The sequence below is a fragment of the Diplotaxodon limnothrissa genome, linkage group LG18 (genome assembly GCF_057381915.1).
Source record: "Diplotaxodon limnothrissa isolate DT_005_m linkage group LG18, D_limnothrissa_male_GT1.1, whole genome shotgun sequence".
In the NCBI taxonomy this organism is placed as follows: domain Eukaryota; kingdom Metazoa; phylum Chordata; class Actinopteri; order Cichliformes; family Cichlidae; genus Diplotaxodon; species Diplotaxodon limnothrissa.
The window spans coordinates 22,869,741-22,886,389 of record NC_140613.1 but is presented as its reverse complement, the minus strand read 5'-3'; the positions used below and the strand labels follow the sequence as shown (position 1 = coordinate 22,886,389).

The following is a 16,649-nucleotide window of genomic DNA, read 5'->3' as shown; positions in this document are numbered from 1 at the left end:
TAAATTATGACTCAAGTTTAAAATAAAAAAAGCAGACTGCAATACAGTTAATTCACACTTAAAGGAATACCTAGGAGGCAAGTGCTGTGGCTTTGAACCTTAGTGCTGATTTGAAGACTAATGGTCTCATTCTTAAAGTCTACAGATGTGTTCAGTCGATCTAGACGTTTCTATTAGTTCAGTAGAAGTGCAGTTCTGATTGCGAGAGACCGCAAACACACACTCATGCTGGTGGTGTACATCTCATTTCATCTCAGTCTTTCCTTCACAGGAGCGACTCTGTTCTTACAGTTTTTCCACTGCGTCTTTCGTCTTTCAGGGGCTTCCCCTCGCTCATCATCCTTGACTTCTCTTTGCCATCGCTGTCCACGTTTTCTTTATCCTTTTCCTCCTTCAGCCTCTTCGCTCCTCTCCTCTGGTCCTTCTCCTCTCTCTTCCTCATTTCCTTAAGCTTTTTCTTCAGGGCAGAACGGTCACTTTGACTGCACACGCCCAAAGCCTGATAACAAAAAAGTGTGTGTTTAAATGGGGTACTAGTGGATTTGGTACACATGCCGTTTTGGACCTCACACGGGGGACCGACTTCACATTTAACAAGAAGCAAGTTTAAAATTTGTTAGTGTAAAACCTCAATCACTTGGACTACTTTGTATCAAGGCTACTCTGTTGTGATTACTAAGAAACACTGCAACCAGCATGAAGAGCAGAGTAGTCCACAATAAATCGTCCTATATAGTTACACCACAACACAAAACATTTGGCTCCTGCCCCCAACAGCAGTAGCTCATCTGCTGACCTTGAGTTTCTCACTGTCCATGTTGAGAAGCTGTGTCCCATCCACACTCCTGGCGGCAAACTCTGATGTGTATTTATCCATGTTCATAGCGATTAACCACAGACACACCTGCTGGTTATTCCACTCCAAGACGGGTCGACTTTGCCACTGATTGTTGTTGTTCGTGGGAACTGGGTCATCGTCCAAAGTCTGAGGGATATGAAAGAATATAGCAGGAGAAGGAAGCTATGATTAAAGAGATTAACCTCCTAAGACCCAAACTCTTCCACGGCATGCATTTTTAATTTCTCTTTGATATTTGGGCATATTGGGGCCCAAGAACGTCAAAACAAAGAATTACCAGATTTTTTTTTTTAACCTTATTTTTGTTTTTAAGAAAAGAGCCACATATGAGGATATTCGTTTAAAATTTTGATAGAACAGTAGCAGTATAATGTCCTCGTAAGTGGATATCAGGCCCTTGTAAAGCAAAATTGAGTATTTTGGTCTAAATAACCCAAAATGTGATGTCCGCATATGTGGATGCCAGGTCCTAGGAGGTTAAAGAGCCTGTGTGTGAAAGCTGGACAGAACGCCCGGGGGGAAGCAAAGAGTGAAGAAAAGAAAGGGAAGGATAGACTCACCTCAGTGGAAGAAAAGGTGAAAGTGTGAGAGTGTCCAGAGAGGGAGTGATCAGACACATGACCCACCATACTGGAACAGCCCACTGGAGAGCCAATACTCTGGAACCAACAGAAATGAAACTGGGGTGCCTAGATAGTTCATTATCTACTGCATATGTACAAAAGCATGCAAGCCAATTTGAAATGAGGTTGTGTTTGTATGAGATTGCTCTACGTCAGAAAGCTGAGACAGGAAGAAGGGGCCACGCTGAGAAGGTTGTGGGTTCATTTTCTTACCTGCTGTCTTCTCCCTGAGGTGGTCAGGTACGGCAAACTGCTGCTGGATACAGACCGAAGTCGCTCCCGCCTACTCTCCCCTTCCTCTTCCTTTTCTCTTCCTCTCTCGCCAAACCAAGGAAATGGCAGGCAAGAGGGCATGGAGGTGACAGAGCCTGATGGAGAGACTTCAGCGGGCTCATCCAACAGGTCATCACTGGATGCCCTGGAGAAGAGCAGTTATGCCCTCATTCAAGGTTCTTTATTTGTCACATGCATAGTTATACAAGTATAACACACAGTGAAATGTAGCCTGACACGCTCCTCGACATGTGCAAAAAATGGGGGGGGGGGGGGGGGGGGGGGGGTGTAGAGGAAGAACATATATGTATATGTACACACACACAGTATATACACTGGGTGAATGTGCAGTAAACGTATATTAAAATGTATGCACATTTTTCATCTTTGTCAAGAGCAGTAGTGTTCAAAACAGATGTTAGGTTCACATCTTTAAAAACATTCTTCCCCCCCACCCATATTAGTGTCACCACACCTGTTGCTCACAGACGTCCTGCTGCGTTTTTCGCTTCTTCTTTTGCTGAGAGACTTGCGAAGGCCACTAAAAGAAATATTAAATAAGCTTTAAAGAGTAAATACAAGAAAAAAAAAAATACAACCAGCAAAATTTTACTCAGTGCCATATTCAGCATGTTTGGCAAAACCATCAGAACTCTGAGGCTGAAGAGCAATTTAAGGCTTTAAATTTAGAAAGTGTGAGTCAAAATAAAAGAGCCGCCACCTGAAGTCGGGAAATTTCCTTTTGGATTTTCTAGAGGTGGAGGATTTGCTCGGCGAGGACGGGGTGGTATCCGTGATGTAGATTGGAGGGGTGAAGACTGAGTTGTTTGCAGCTTGAGGACTGAAGGCTGGGAACGATGAGGTGCTGGACACGTCGCTTCTACTGGTTCGGATCGCTGTGGGTGCGGACAGTGACCGTCCCTCTTGTGCTTTCAGGGCCCCTTCTTCCTGTAGTGAGAGAAGACATGATCACAGCTAGAAACTGCATCTCTTTCACCCCCGTTTCATATTAAAAAAAAAAAAAAAAAAAAAAAGGAAGACAGACAAAACTGTTCCTTACCCCTTTTCTGAAGCTCTCTCTGAGTTTGTCTCGTGAAGGCGGTTGGCGCTTGGATTTCTGGGCTAGCTGAGCCCTGGCTTTGTGAGCGCTGGAGTCTAAACGGCTGGTATTAGGAACTGGAATCGACCAGTCTGTGCCTGAGACAAATGCATAAAAGCCTATTTAAATTACATAATAATTTTCCATACTGAAGTTGCATTAGACAACTCAAAAAGCTTAGTGTTCCTCCGCTTCTGAAGCTAGAAAAATAAAATATAATTTATCATCAGTAATATGTAGAGCCAGCTGCCGAGTCAAACAGACATGCAAAGACACTTCACTGTCACCAAAACTGATGCTCACCGGTGTTTGAAGTGTCAGTTGAGTGGCTCTTTCTCTCAGATACTGGCTCTTTTCCCTCTAGCTGTGCAATCTGTGATACACAATGAGAAACAATGACTACAGAGAAATGTCAGGACCAGGTAAATAAATCCTCAAAGCACTGAAAAGCCTCCCCTCACCTGGATTTGAAGCTTTTCAATCATCTCTCTGTGCTGCCTCTCCTTCTCCTCCATTTCTCTCCTCAAATCTGCCTCCCTTTTCTCCCCCTCTTCCTCTCTTAAAAACACATTAAGTCACATGTAAGACACCTTGGTGCAGTTTGACTAACTTGCACAGCATGCTCACTAGTAACACTTTTAGGGAGTTAGCAGGATTTCATGAGTACCTGCTCTGGTATTCTCTGACCAGTCTCTTGGCCTTATTGTATTTGATCTCCAGGCTTTCTGATTGGCTCTGGGCATCAGCCAGTCGCTGGCTTACAACTCTGCACAGGGTCTGGGCCTCTTGCCAATACCTGATAAACAGAGTGGGATTCATTAGCACCTTATCAACCCACATCATAATCTTCATTGTATTTATCAACAGTCTCCAATTGCAGCCTTTAATCTTCATGCCTGCTCCGGTAAAATGCTTTTCTATTCCACACGCTCTAGAAAAATATCACAAAAATGGGACAGAGCATTGAAGCTGCTCAACCGTACTTCTCTAGTTTGTCTGCTTTGTCCTCTCCATCCTCCACTTTTTGCTCCAAGTCAGCCTTCTGGCTCTCCCAACAGGCCTGCTGCTCCTCCCAAGCCTTTAACTAAGAAACAGACAAAACTATCTTTATGCAATGCAAGCATGTCATGTGCACAAGAGGAAAAAAAAATGTCTTCCCAAAAAAAAAAAAAAAAAAAAAGGGCCTTCATGTTGTTAGATCGTGTGCGTCAAGACATTTGTTGGAGAAACGACACATTTCCTCTTGCTTTGTGCCATCAAAGCTGTTGAAGTAGTCAAAACTCAACGCAGAAGAAAGATTTCTTTCAGAAAGGCTTTCACCAACCCAGTTATGTCACAGTGGTGATTACTTCAAGTCAAAGGCAGAAAAAGCAGGGCTTGACGAGGAGTGCTGGAAAGCAGCCATGTCCTAATAACTCCACTCTGTGGCGTCTCATACACAGTTAAATGGGTCAGAGGCTTCCAAATTTGGATGCGAAGGTAGTGTATTGAAGTGAGTACAGTCATTGGTTTGCGAGTGAGACACAGAGCCTCAACCTCAACTGAGTGACCTACCTGTTCTTTAGTGTGCTCAAGTTGGGTTGCTTTGCTTCTTAGTTTGGACTGAAGCTGTAAGCACATTAAAGAGCAAATTCATGAATAAACCTGGATATATTAACAATTACAAGAAAGGACGCAGATTTTCAGCATTTCTTTTAGTTTTAGAATATGAATCCAAGCTAAAACCTCTGGTTGAACACAGAGTACCTGCTGGTATTTGAGGCAGAGCTGGTAGTTGTCTAGACCCGAAAGAGCGGACACATCCTCCTCTTCGCAGCAGTCATCCTCCGCCTCCTCTTCATCAAACACCAAGCCCTTCTCTGATATGCTGCAATCATTGTCCTCCACTCTTCTGCCATCTCTTTCTCTCTTCATATAGACACACACGCACAGTTAAATTGAACAGAAATAGTTAAAACAAGCCAACCTCCCCCACTTCTACAAGAGGACACACCTTTCTGCTTTTATCCATTTCCAGGCTTTCATTTATCAGTCGCGCCACCTCGCTCTCCACCCCCTCCTTCTCTCGGCCAATCAAAAACCTGCAGGAAAAAAAACCAAAAAATCCCCAGAAATCAATCACAGGTGTGATCAATCACTCCATCTCACCACACACCTGTGCAGATTGTGTTAAATTGTGCGTTTTACAGCAGACATTCTGGATGCTTTTTTAAGTTGCAGACTCATGGCAGATCTTTCAAACACTAAAGTGCACCTGAGAGAGACAAGGAAACACTGATGTATTCTTTGTCTTTCATCAGCTGGTGTGACATATTATCGCTGCACTCTTGCAAGTCATAAGCGGTGATGTTTATGAAGCAGGATTTGCCATTTGGCAGCTGTGCCCCCTTGCTTCTCACTTTCTCATCCTCACTAGGAGGAGCTATCCCACTTTTCAGGTGTCACCAATAACATTAATGATGGCATGACAACTAATGCCAGTCAGCAAACACAGATAACAAGTGCAAAAGTACAAAGGCGACCCCTGAACTAAAGCAGCCGACTGGAAACTGATTCGTCATTATTATTTACTACCGGGTTCATCCTGCTGCGGCGTGTCAAAATGTACTCTGAGTGTTGGTGGTACGCTGTCATCGTACATTAGTATAGCTGCAGGCGCTGACTGTTTTTAAACATGCTCTAAATGTCGGTGCATTTACAGACACTCAGATTATCCAAAAATGTTGGATGCGATTTATAAATGTTGCTTCAAAGTTTATATCAGAAGAAAAACCCCAAAACATTGCTGTGTGAAAAGACAGACCACATGAGGGTGTCATGAAGAGGAAATAATGAGCTGATGTGTTCATTTCTGGCATTTAAAGATTTGCCAGATGGCACCCAAAACCTACAATATGAGGTGCTCAAGTGTTTATTATAAAAGAAATTAAAATGTTTCTATTAGTGTTTTTCATTATGATCTGAAGGGCTGACAGACAATCCTGCACACTATGGCAGACTTAAGAAAATCTTAGACAGTACTGTGAAGAATATATTATGTGTTAACCGAGTTAAACTTGCAAATACAATATCACCCTTATGATAAAAGACTAAAAATATCTGAGAAGACTTTATTTATAGCACTAACATTGTTTCATCTTTATACAACTTTTAGACATCTTAGGAGGCCCTGTCACTTATCTTTGCACATTATTTTTAAAGTGGAATATCAAAGAAGTGCACAAACACACTTTTATATACGGTTTACCAAAAAAACGATGTTGGAGTCCGCATGCTTTTTTGCGCCACGGACCGGTTTAATGTCAGACAATATTTTCACGGACCAGCCTTTAAGGTGTCGCGGATAAATACAACAAGTAAAATGATACAACCAAGACAAAAACTGTGGTATTTTGTAAATATAATAATAAAAGCAAATTCACTGTGTAATTGTGTAGCTTTATTAGCAGCGTTCTCCTGAAATGCGCCAATAACATTGAGAGTAACGTCCTCCTCTCTGCCCCTTAGTGCTCTCGGGTCGCTATGGTAAATATTTCTTTCAAAATAAGACACAACTACAACACGGGAAAAGACCCAGGGAAACAGAGTTAATGATAAAACCCCTGAAAACCATAAATTTCACATCCTAGTCTCAACTCTTGCGGCCCAGTACCAAATGACCCACAGACTGGTACTGGTCCATGGCCCAGGGGTTGGGGACCGCTGGTCTAAGATAACAGCAAAAATACACAAAGCTGTTCAACATAACAAGAATCAGGACGTGTCACAGACAAAAAAAAAAACTTGCTGTGTGGTAACTTACTTGACGAGACCCGATGTGTTCTTAAGGACTGTGGCTGCAAACAGCTGGGAGACTCCAACTAAACGCACTCCATCCACCTCCACTATCTGGTCATTCACCCGAATCCTTACAGAGATAAACACATACAGACTGAGGAGAGTATCTACCTTTATCTTCGTTTTATTCAGAGAAAAAAAAAATAAAGACACTAAAGCTAACCTTCCATCCTTCTGGGTTGCTCCTCCTTCAGTGATTGTCTTGACAAAGATGCCAAGTTTTTCCAGTCCCTGGTCAGCACCTACACCCATCCCAATGATGCTGATGCCGAGTCCATCTTCACCTGGAGGGTGTGGGGGAAAAAAAGGTAGTGAAGACATTGGGAATTTATCCTTACATTAGCTACATTAACTGCTAAAAATCATTAGACGTTTAACAATCAGAGGAGAGAGGAAAAACAGATGCTCATACAAACCCTTTTTTATCTCCACTGGAAAAACATCCATCCTTTCCACTCTCTTCTCTAGCTCAAACTCAGCCGAAGCAGACACTGGGTCAATATCTTCATTGTGTCTGTCATAATCTGCATTAGAATAGGTGTTGTACACCTGAAACACACCATTCATCATGCAATTAAGGCCTCAACTTAGGTTAACATTGATGGCAATTTTAGGCTAAATGAAAATGCCTGTTTTTTTGCATTCTTATCTGGTGCATATGTTCACTGTGGGCTGACTAGAAAGATCTGCAGCTATTGACACAACAAGACCTTGTTTATACAGACAAATGTGGTTAGTGTGAGAGCCAGCATCGGATCGAGTAAATGCAAACACTTGAGCAAACTGTACCAACAATTACAGGATTGCAAAATATCTAAGTGTACACACACAACTTCCATATGACATTTACTGATGCCACACTGACCACTGCTACAGTAGTTTGTTATAATCGATCCAGATTAATGCCGCGGGATCTTTTTCCGGTGTAAAGGCAGCTCTGAGCCGAGCGCTGACAGAGGGAAGCGTGTGGAATCTTGTCTTTCCTCCTCTCTTAATGGATTAGAAACATTGCTTTGGGCTAACACCTCGCTTACTCAGATTCAAATAGCAGCTGGAACTGACAGTCACACAAATCTACGACAAAAGAGTTTCTCAAGTGCATGACTTTACAGACCTTGCAGCTTTCAATAAAATGAGCAATGGTAGCTTAAAGCCTGCAAACCCTTAACGTTTGCGTTATTTTTCACAAAGGTTTCCCTACCTTGATTGGTGCCGAGCAGAACTTGACCTTCCTCTCGGCAGATCCATCCTCATTCTCCTTGTCGGAAAGTTCAGGCACACCGGGAATTTCCTCATACTCCAACAAAAGCTGGTTTTCCAACTCTTGTCTTGGTGGAGTGGAAAGCTCTGGATGGGACTGGGATTCCTGATCATATGCAAAAGCCTTGTTCTCAATGCCACTGATTAATGCATCTTCTTTTTGGGCCTCCTTGCCGCCTCCTGCTTCAGTGTTTCCATCACTACCTCCTCTTAATGCTACATGCTTGACCTCCTCAGTTGCAAACTCTGCTTGCAGCTCAGGTGTTCTGCCTTCTTCCTTCCTACTTTTCTCTTCTTTCCCATTTTCCTTTTCTTGACTTTGTCTACATTCCTCCACTCCACCTTTGCCCTTTCCCACAGCCTTGTTGTAAACTTCCTTCTCTTGCACGATGACCCTTTCCTTCCCACCAAAACTCTCTTCTACCACTGCATCAGTCATTTTTTCCCTGTTGCCTCCTTCTTCTGTCGACTTCTCCTCAGCCCGTGCTACGAACTCTCTGTTCTGCTCCTCCCTTCCACCCTCCCATTGTTCACTCACCTGCAGATACTTGTCTCTTCCAACATCCCTGCCATCCTCCGTTCCTCCTTTCTCTGTCATGCTCCCTGACAGCTCCTTCTGGTGGTCTCCTGATGAAATGATTGGTCCAACATTTCGTACTTGTAATACCACCCTGTTTTCCAATTTGTAAGGTCCCTGTGTTTCCACACTAGGCTCCTCAAACACATCATCCACTGAGGACTCTTCACCTGGAGCTATACTAATATATGTCACTTGATCCTTAATCCAGCATTTATTCTCTTTCCACTCCTTCCCTTCTTCATTCTCATCACTTTCTGATGACTCATTTTTTATGCTGACCAACTCTGCTCGAAGCGTCTCCTCAGGGGTCAAGCAGGGGTTAAGACAGGATGCTTCTCCTTCTGTTTGTGATACTTTGATTTGATCGTCTTTGTCAAAGTAGTTGTACTTGTTGGATGCATCGCCAGGAATATCTGAGACGGGGGATTTAGGGCACCTTGTCAGTGAAGATGGTGTAGAAGGCTTCAGCAAGGAAACATTTATGATATGGTTCATGGATTTGTCTTTATCTAAGCCATCCTCTTCTGTGTTCCTCCTTTTCCCATTTCCCTCTTCCACCTTTTCTACATTGTTGACTTCTACTTTCCCATCTTCCATCCCCTTGCTTCCCCTGGCAATCAGGGGTTTTGAAACCTGGCCTCCACCACCCCCATCTTCCATCATCTTGCTCTCAAACAATCTTCGAGTTACAGAGAACTTCTGTGCCAGAGCAGCTCGGTCAATATCCGTAATTTCCTCCGCTCTGGATGGTTTATCTTTCAGGGAGGATTCTGGGATAGAAATATTTGTTGTTACAGTGCTCAGAGCAGATGAGGAATTGATGACTGAACACCTGGATCCAGGAAAAGGTGAAGTCTGGAGCTGTATGCTAGGATTTGGGGGAGAAATAAGCACCGTGGAGCCAGAACTTGGCACTGGGCCGCTATCTTGTTTCAACTGCTGGCTGTCCATTTGAAGAAAGATGTTATCTCTGATTTTGGTCCCCCTGGTGCTGTGGATTCTACTTCTGCAACCTGTGCTACCACTGGTGCTGGTGCAGGACATTAGGGGCTCTGACAGGCTGGACTCCAGCTTGTTAGGGTGCACAGCAGAGCGCTGGGCAGCAGCAGATTTGGTCCCTGGCTGTAAACTGGTCCCAGTGTCGAATGAGCATTTGATAGCATGGAAATCAGATTTGTAAGTTATCCTGTGAGGGGAGGCACTTCGGCCTTTGCTCTCTGTCCGCATCATTGGAAAATTTGGAGGTTCTCTGGCTATGAGAGAAACTGTGGACAATCTGAAATAGATGCTTTTCGTAGCTAGACAAAGCACCTGGGGAAAGGCAAATGTTTGAAGACTTGCTGGTACAGTGAAATGGTTGCAATAAGGCAAGATATTCTTGACAAAAGCTGGTGGTTTACAAGTTTACTGCATTTGTGTGATGACAGCAAACATTAAAGGCAGGCTTTTGGTCTGGGAAGTTCATTGTCATAAGGTAGACTCCAGATTCTTCAATTCATTATCACCACCACAGTGAAAATCTCCTGAAAAGCACATTAAGAATAGCTCAGTAGGCGTACAGTGCAAACAAACATGAAATAAATAATACCTTTTTAGGTGCCTCAAAATCTATAAAGCATCGCTCTGTCCTTAAACCCTTGAATCAAAGAAGAAAACAAAACGCTAAACCTCAGTTACTGACTGAGACAAACTATCCAGTGCCAGGATTAAGAACAACACATTTTTAAAAAAATACTCACTCTTTTATCGAAGAATTTCAATCGCCAGAACAGTTTAAAAGATAAAAACGTAGCATGTAGACATTTTTGTATATCTACTTGACACAGGTATCCACAATTAGACTTGTTTGCGGTCCCTTCTAGACAACATTTAAGTTCACACGCCCTGTCGAAAAAAAGGATTGAGGGCGTGTGTACATAAGCTTGCGCATTTTTGCACTTCTAATATCAACGATAGTCTAAATCAGTTTATTTAGATTATTGTTTCCTTAACGTTTTAGGCAAAAAAAATTCCAATTAGATAAATTAATTAGTCACATTAACGGAATCTGGCTTCAAGCCCGGGTCAGTTAAGCTTTCTTTTCATTGCAACCCTACACCCACCTTTCTGACAGCTTACTGCAAAAGCAGTGTTTTTCTTGGCACAAGACTTTTCCTCGGACTAACTGTGACTAGCTAAAACTGTCTCGCAAAAATGAAATCGCAAATTTGTCGTTCGGAGGTCGGATTTCACGACGGCATGTGAAGGCAGCAAAGTTCACCAACCTGGCGAGTGTGCGCGCGCAGTTTAAAGGTCGCGGGCTCCAGCGCGTTAGGGCTCGTGATCCAGCGGTTAGCTAAATTACAAGAAAGTAACTGGAATATTATTAAAGTAATAGCTCTTTCTCTAGACCGTCCCCGACAGTTTCGTCTCACCATAAAAGTGCTGCTGCTGTCAGTCGGTGCTGACGGCTCCCTTGCTGAGATAAATACAGACAGATGGCGACTCATGTCTCTAAATACTGTAAATGGATTATCCCCCTGTAATCCTGTGTAAACTACTCCAGTAACTGTGTAGCACTGACGGTGCCCTCGGGCAAGTTAGCCTACATTTAAAAAGTCAGTTGTAACATCTGTGCCCTATAAAGTATTTATCTTCAGTGGAAAGTCTTATTTTGGTCACTAAAGCCTATTACAGTCTCATATTTAGTGGTGGTTGTTAACCATTGTGAGGCTAATAATGCCATCTGTTGTAATACCTGTTTTGTAGCTTTCCCCCATATTATTGCATAATGCTAAACATGGTAGTTCTCTCTTAAACTTCTACCAAGCATGCAGATCTGTGCTACATCCACTTACCTTCACCTGTTTCCTGCTTCTCAGCATCACTGCCAGAGTTGCTGTCTGTAGTAAAGAAAAAATGTCACTAGCAGAGCCTCTATTGGGCTCAGAGGCAGGCTTGGTGTGAATATTCACCTGTGTGCATGATGCAGGTTTGTGCAGTCAGCCAGATCTCCCACTGTCTACCTGTGTGTGTGTGTGTGTGTGAGGCAAAATGGGAGCAGTGATGCAGCACCTGTGCGTGCTCCTGCCTTGTGTGTCTGTGTGATGCCAGCGGGTGAGTAGGTGCAGTACCTATGTCTGTCTGAGAGGTTGGCTTGTGTGGCAGATGGGCTGGACTGGATTTCAATGGACTGGACTGAACCGTGCAGAGCCGAAGAGTGGTTCTGCTTGCTATGACCTGGATCTGACAGGAGACTATTGTCCCAGGTGGCACTGGGACCTAGTTGATATAAATACTGGCCAATCACAAAAGCCTTCTTCTGAATGAGGCTAACCAAGAGAGGGAGGGAAAATGAAGGGAAGATGGAAATTGAGGGAGTGATGTCGCGGTGGGCGAGAAAGTCAATTTTGAGAGGTAGAAAAGTGAGCGAGGCAGAGTAAATGAAGGTGTTAGATTATAATATTATTTTATGCCATGTTATACCCCTAATTAAAGATTGTGAATTATTATGTAGTTTTAGTTTGCATTATTCTCCTGAATTAGAAGAAGCTGATAACTATTGCATTAGTTAAACTGATTTGCATTACATTAAACTGCTGACTTGTTGTGAATGAATGATATTGTTTTATGATGCATTATACTGCTGAGTTATAAGAAATCTAATTTGTCTGAGTAGAAGAGAACAGAGTGTGCTGGAGTTTTCTGCCCCATTTCAGCAGGAGCAGATAAACAGGGAGCCAAGGTCGTAGCTTAGGCGCTGTGTGAGAGAAAGCATGTGAATGTTTAGGCTTTGTATGATAAGGTGGAGGCACCAGAGGCTATAAAAGTTTGAGCAATGCTCCACCATTTTGAGATTTTGAGGCTGTCTGCATCAGTGTCCATCTCCCACGTGTGTGATCATTAAATCATCGTTTGACTCAACCCGACCGGACCAGTGTTGTTATTGTGGTTTTTCTCTTGTCTCCATCCCCAATATTTTGAACCTTAACAAAGGCAAAGAATGGAGGCAGAAAATCTAACCTGGAATGTGAGAAGCAGTAGAAATGTAAAGGACTGAAGAGTAGAGAAAACAGCAAATTGTAGGAATGATAAATGCTGTGAAGTGACAGCAAGCCCCCTCTGTTTTACTCAGCAGTATTTCGGATTGATCGCAAGTAAGATGAGAAATACAGAGCCCTGTTTGTGCTGATAGCTCTCAGGTCACCTTGACTTGTACAGGAGTTTCTGTCTTTCTCTCCTCAGATTGACATAAAAAAGAGACGGTTACAATTTAGACACAATAATAGACCCGTCAGTACTTGTGCCAACGCATAGGTTCTCTTTGCAGCAGTACTATTGTGTTTGTGGGTTTGTGGACAGTGCTACTGTACGGCGAGTGTGCTGCTAGTGTGGAAAATGGAGCTAAACAATTGCTGTCAGTGTCCCTGGAGAACAGATTTGTCACACACCAGCACATTTTCTTTGTTGTTCTTATTGAGCTTTTATTTCAATTTCACCTGTTTTGTTGCTTTATCACAGATTGTATGTTTCAGTATGTATCCCAACATTTCAGCGGATATGCAGCATGAAACTGCAGCACAGAAATTGGATGTGGACATATATTTACCATTAGTACAGCTGTTCTGTTGTTAGTCCACCAGAGAGCACTGACGGCTTTATTTCATGACCTCAGTGAATATAGTCCTTTCAAAATCATGTAGGGATTATTGCACATATTTTAACTATATATCCATTCATCCATTTTTAAAAAAAATATTAGCCAATTTATTAAAAAAAAAAGTCTAAACTAACCCTAACCCTCTGACTTACCCCAAATCCAGAAAAGTTGGTACGTTGTGTAAAATGTAAACAAAAGCAAAATGCATCATTTATAGGTCTCATGCTCCTATATTGTATTCACACTAGAATATAAAAAACATGTTAAATATTTAAACTGACAAATTTCACTGCATCATAATGATGGCACTAACATGTCACAAACAAGTTGTGATGGGGGAAAAATACTAGAAAAGCAAGTGGTACTAAAATATAAATAAAAACAACAGGTGGAGGAATATTTTACAGCTAAGGAGGTTAACTGGGAGCAGGTCAGTAACATGACTGGGTATGAAAAGAGCATTGAGTTTCTCAGAAGTAAATTTTGGCAGAGGTTCACCAATCTGCAAAACAAATGTATATATAAAGTGTTGAACAATTTCAGAATAATGTTCTGTAATGTAAAATCGTGAAGACGTTAGAAAATCTTATCATCTGCAGTACATGTAGTACAAGAAGCCATATGTAAGCAGGATCCAGAAATGCCGCCATCTTTTCTGAGCCAAAAGTCCAGACCTTTCCCCAGTTCAAAACATCATGAAACAAAAAGTACAAAGAAGACCCAGGACCATTGAGCAGCTAGAATCTGATATCATTTTTTTTCTTAAATGTTTTTCCCTTAGTTTAAGCATTTGATATGTTTTCAATGGGGCAGCATGGTGGTGCGATGGTTAGCAACATTCCCTCACCATAAAAAGGTCCTGGATTCAAATCCATCAGTGGAGTTTCAAGATTCAAGATTCAAAGTGTTTGTTGTCATGTGTACAAAAGAAACAGCATTTCTCTGTGTGGTAAGGGTTAAAGGAACAAGGTAAATAAGGATAAATATAAGACAAGATATTAAGATAAATAAAGATAAAAATAAGGATAAAAATTAATGAAAGATAAATAACTAAGTACAAAAATAACTAAGTGAAGACACGTGAGGTATGCAGATGTAGATGAGTTTGCATGTTTTCACTGTGTCTGTGTGGGTTACTTACTGCAGGTACTTTGGCTTCCTGCCATGGTCCAAAGACATACGTGATGATTCTAAATTTGTAGCTGTGAATGTGAGCATGAATGGTGGTCTGTCTCTCTGTGTTAGGCCTGCAATAGACTGGCAACCTCTCCAGGGTGTAGTCTGCTCTTTCCCTTATGACTACTGGGATCGACTCCAGCCCAGCCATGACCCTGATGTGGATAAGAAGATGGAAGTTTTCTGTGGTATATTGTGAATAAAATATGTGTTTATCAAGATCTAGATTTGCAAATATTTGCATTGAGGTTTTATTTATGTTTTACACAACATCCCAGCTCTTTTGGAATTGGGGTTGCAAATTTATAAACCCTGGTTATCTCTGAAACACCTAGCATTGAGTACTGCTTTAGTAAACAGCAACGTCATCGTTATTTAAACAAATTAGAAGTGACTGGCAGATGGTTTTACTATAATAGTTGACTGTATCGACTGTGTGTTTGTGTGCATGTGACTGAGTGTGTTGTTGTGTAGGCTGCATTTCGCACACAGCCTTGCCCCATATGGTTGTCTGTTCAGTCAGCCATATTTAAAGATTCCCAGTTTCATGAGGGAATTGCCTTCTATCCTCTGAGCATTTAAATGCAGACACACACATTCTCTCCACTCAACTCATATCTGGGATGAACGCACAAGTTGTCAATTTAAATGAGCAAAGCACGATGTAGCTGTGCCGCTGCACTGCAGAATCCCTTTACACCGTGCTGGGACATAGTCTCACGTGTCCCTCAGGTGGCAGTTTTTATAGATCAGCTTGTGAGCGTATAAATATGCACAGTGATACTGTTGTATTGCATGTGCACACTGCAGATGTCTCATTTTAAAAACACAAGTAATAGAGATCTAATCCTGTGCTGATGAGTATGAAGAGCATAAATGGCAGAGTTAAGCCTTTAGATGTCATTAGATCAAACATGAAAGATCATAAAAGATACCGCCAATGTACCAGCAATTTATTGTAAACTACAATAACAATAATCCTGAACCGTGCTTCCCAGAGTATAAGCTTTACAGTACAAAACTGTCAGCTGTGTGTTTGCCAACAGTGTTTTATTTTAAAAGTATCAATCTCAATAAAGATGATATTATGATAAAATGTGTTATATTGTACATCTCTGTCCATAAAATAGCATACCTTATGCTTAATAGGGTTGTGATAGGTGTTATAATACCACTACTACTATAATACTTAATAGGTCTCCATGTACTCTATGTAGCTGTAATTCAACTTTAATCTCCAGACATTTTTTTTAAATAAGAAATATTTAAAAAAGAGCACTACCCTTTGTGAGACAACTGGCGCACACACACACACACACACACACACACACACACACACACACACACACACACACACACACACACACACAGTCTGGTGAAAATTTCCTTCACCCTCCAGTATTACTCTCATGCGTGTTGAAGTGCCATTTTAAACAGATGCATTAAGGCAAGCGTAAACAATTGCGCGCACACACATGCGCACACTCGCACACACACACTTTCAACAGGTGCACACATTCAGACGTTGTAATTAACCTGATGCAATAGAGTTAATATTATCAGTTGCCAGAATGAGGGGATAAAAGAGGGCCCATCATGGGATCGTAACTCTCTCGCCTTCCTCCTTCTGTCTGACCTGCTGTGGTTTTTCAGTGCAGTCAGTGAAAATGGAGAAATTCCCTAAATTCCTCTAAATGCTTTCAATCTTTAACATAACTTTTTTTTAAGATCACGTTTTCTCATATTACTGGTGAATTTCATGCTGCCTGCTGTCTCACAAATCTTTGCTTGATGACAAACTCCCTTGAAACTAAATACATAGATTTCCTTGTATGAAATCATACATGATCCTGGGTGGGTTTTCACAATAGGGATCAGAGATGAAAATGATACACTGTGTGGGTATGATGAGTCTGAAGAATTCCCAATAACAATGTCAGCCTCTGCTCTTAAATCATGCTTTCTGGGAGGATTGTTTAACTGATGAATATGCTTGATATTTGTTCCAGCATTATCCTGTGTTATAAGAAAATAGCTGTAATGTCTGAGATCAACTGTTAACACTACTGGATGTTTAATTTAAAATCTAAGCACTACATGAATGTATTCATAAATCACAAATTCCAATGAATACAAATTCGTTTTAAGTGTAGTTTTAAAAGACTTAGAAGAAGGAACAAATCTGATTGTGGGGGTATTGCTGCTCCACAGTTTGGGGACAAACACGCAAAATTTGAATCTGGAGCAGGTCAGTGATGTAAGAAGAAAACCAACTATGAATGGCTTTGGAGACAAACAACGCT

General features: G+C 41.8%; 1 protein-coding gene across 3 annotated transcripts; it reads right to left on the bottom strand.

Annotated features, from left to right (window-relative positions):
* Positions 1-265: 265 nt before the first annotated feature.
* On the bottom strand, positions 266-9,761 carry LOC146613605 (uncharacterized). Of its 3 annotated transcripts, none has more exons than XM_085378904.1 (18): positions 7,893-9,761; positions 7,108-7,240; positions 6,855-6,975; positions 6,657-6,761; positions 4,848-4,935; positions 4,601-4,762; positions 4,409-4,462; positions 3,838-3,938; positions 3,522-3,650; positions 3,316-3,412; positions 3,158-3,227; positions 2,816-2,952; positions 2,477-2,703; positions 2,231-2,296; positions 1,696-1,900; positions 1,420-1,518; positions 797-985; positions 266-499 (listed from the first exon to the last, which is right to left on the bottom strand). In XM_085378904.1, the coding sequence occupies exons 1-18, from the start codon at positions 9,759-9,761 to the stop codon at positions 266-268; spliced, it is 4,086 nt and encodes a 1,361-aa protein (XP_085235030.1). The 3 variants fall into 3 exon arrangements, with proteins under 3 accessions (XP_085235030.1, XP_085235032.1, XP_085235033.1); XM_085378906.1 differs by having other exon boundaries at positions 2,816-2,946; XM_085378907.1 differs by having other exon boundaries at positions 4,601-4,758; positions 4,856-4,935.
* Between the last annotated feature and the right edge of the window lie 6,888 nt (positions 9,762-16,649).

Coding starts and splice junctions, on each gene's coding strand:
- LOC146613605 (XM_085378904.1), bottom strand. CDS start 9,761: ATGATGCGGACAGAGAGCAAAGGCCGAAGTGCCTCCCCTCACAGGATA. Junction 3,939..4,408: donor TTGAGCACACTAAAGAACAG/GTAGGTCACTCA, acceptor TCTGTTTCTTAG/TTAAAGGCTTGGGAGGAGCA. Junction 986..1,419: donor TCACCTTTTCTTCCACTGAG/GTGAGTCTATCC, acceptor CATATCCCTCAG/ACTTTGGACGATGACCCAGT.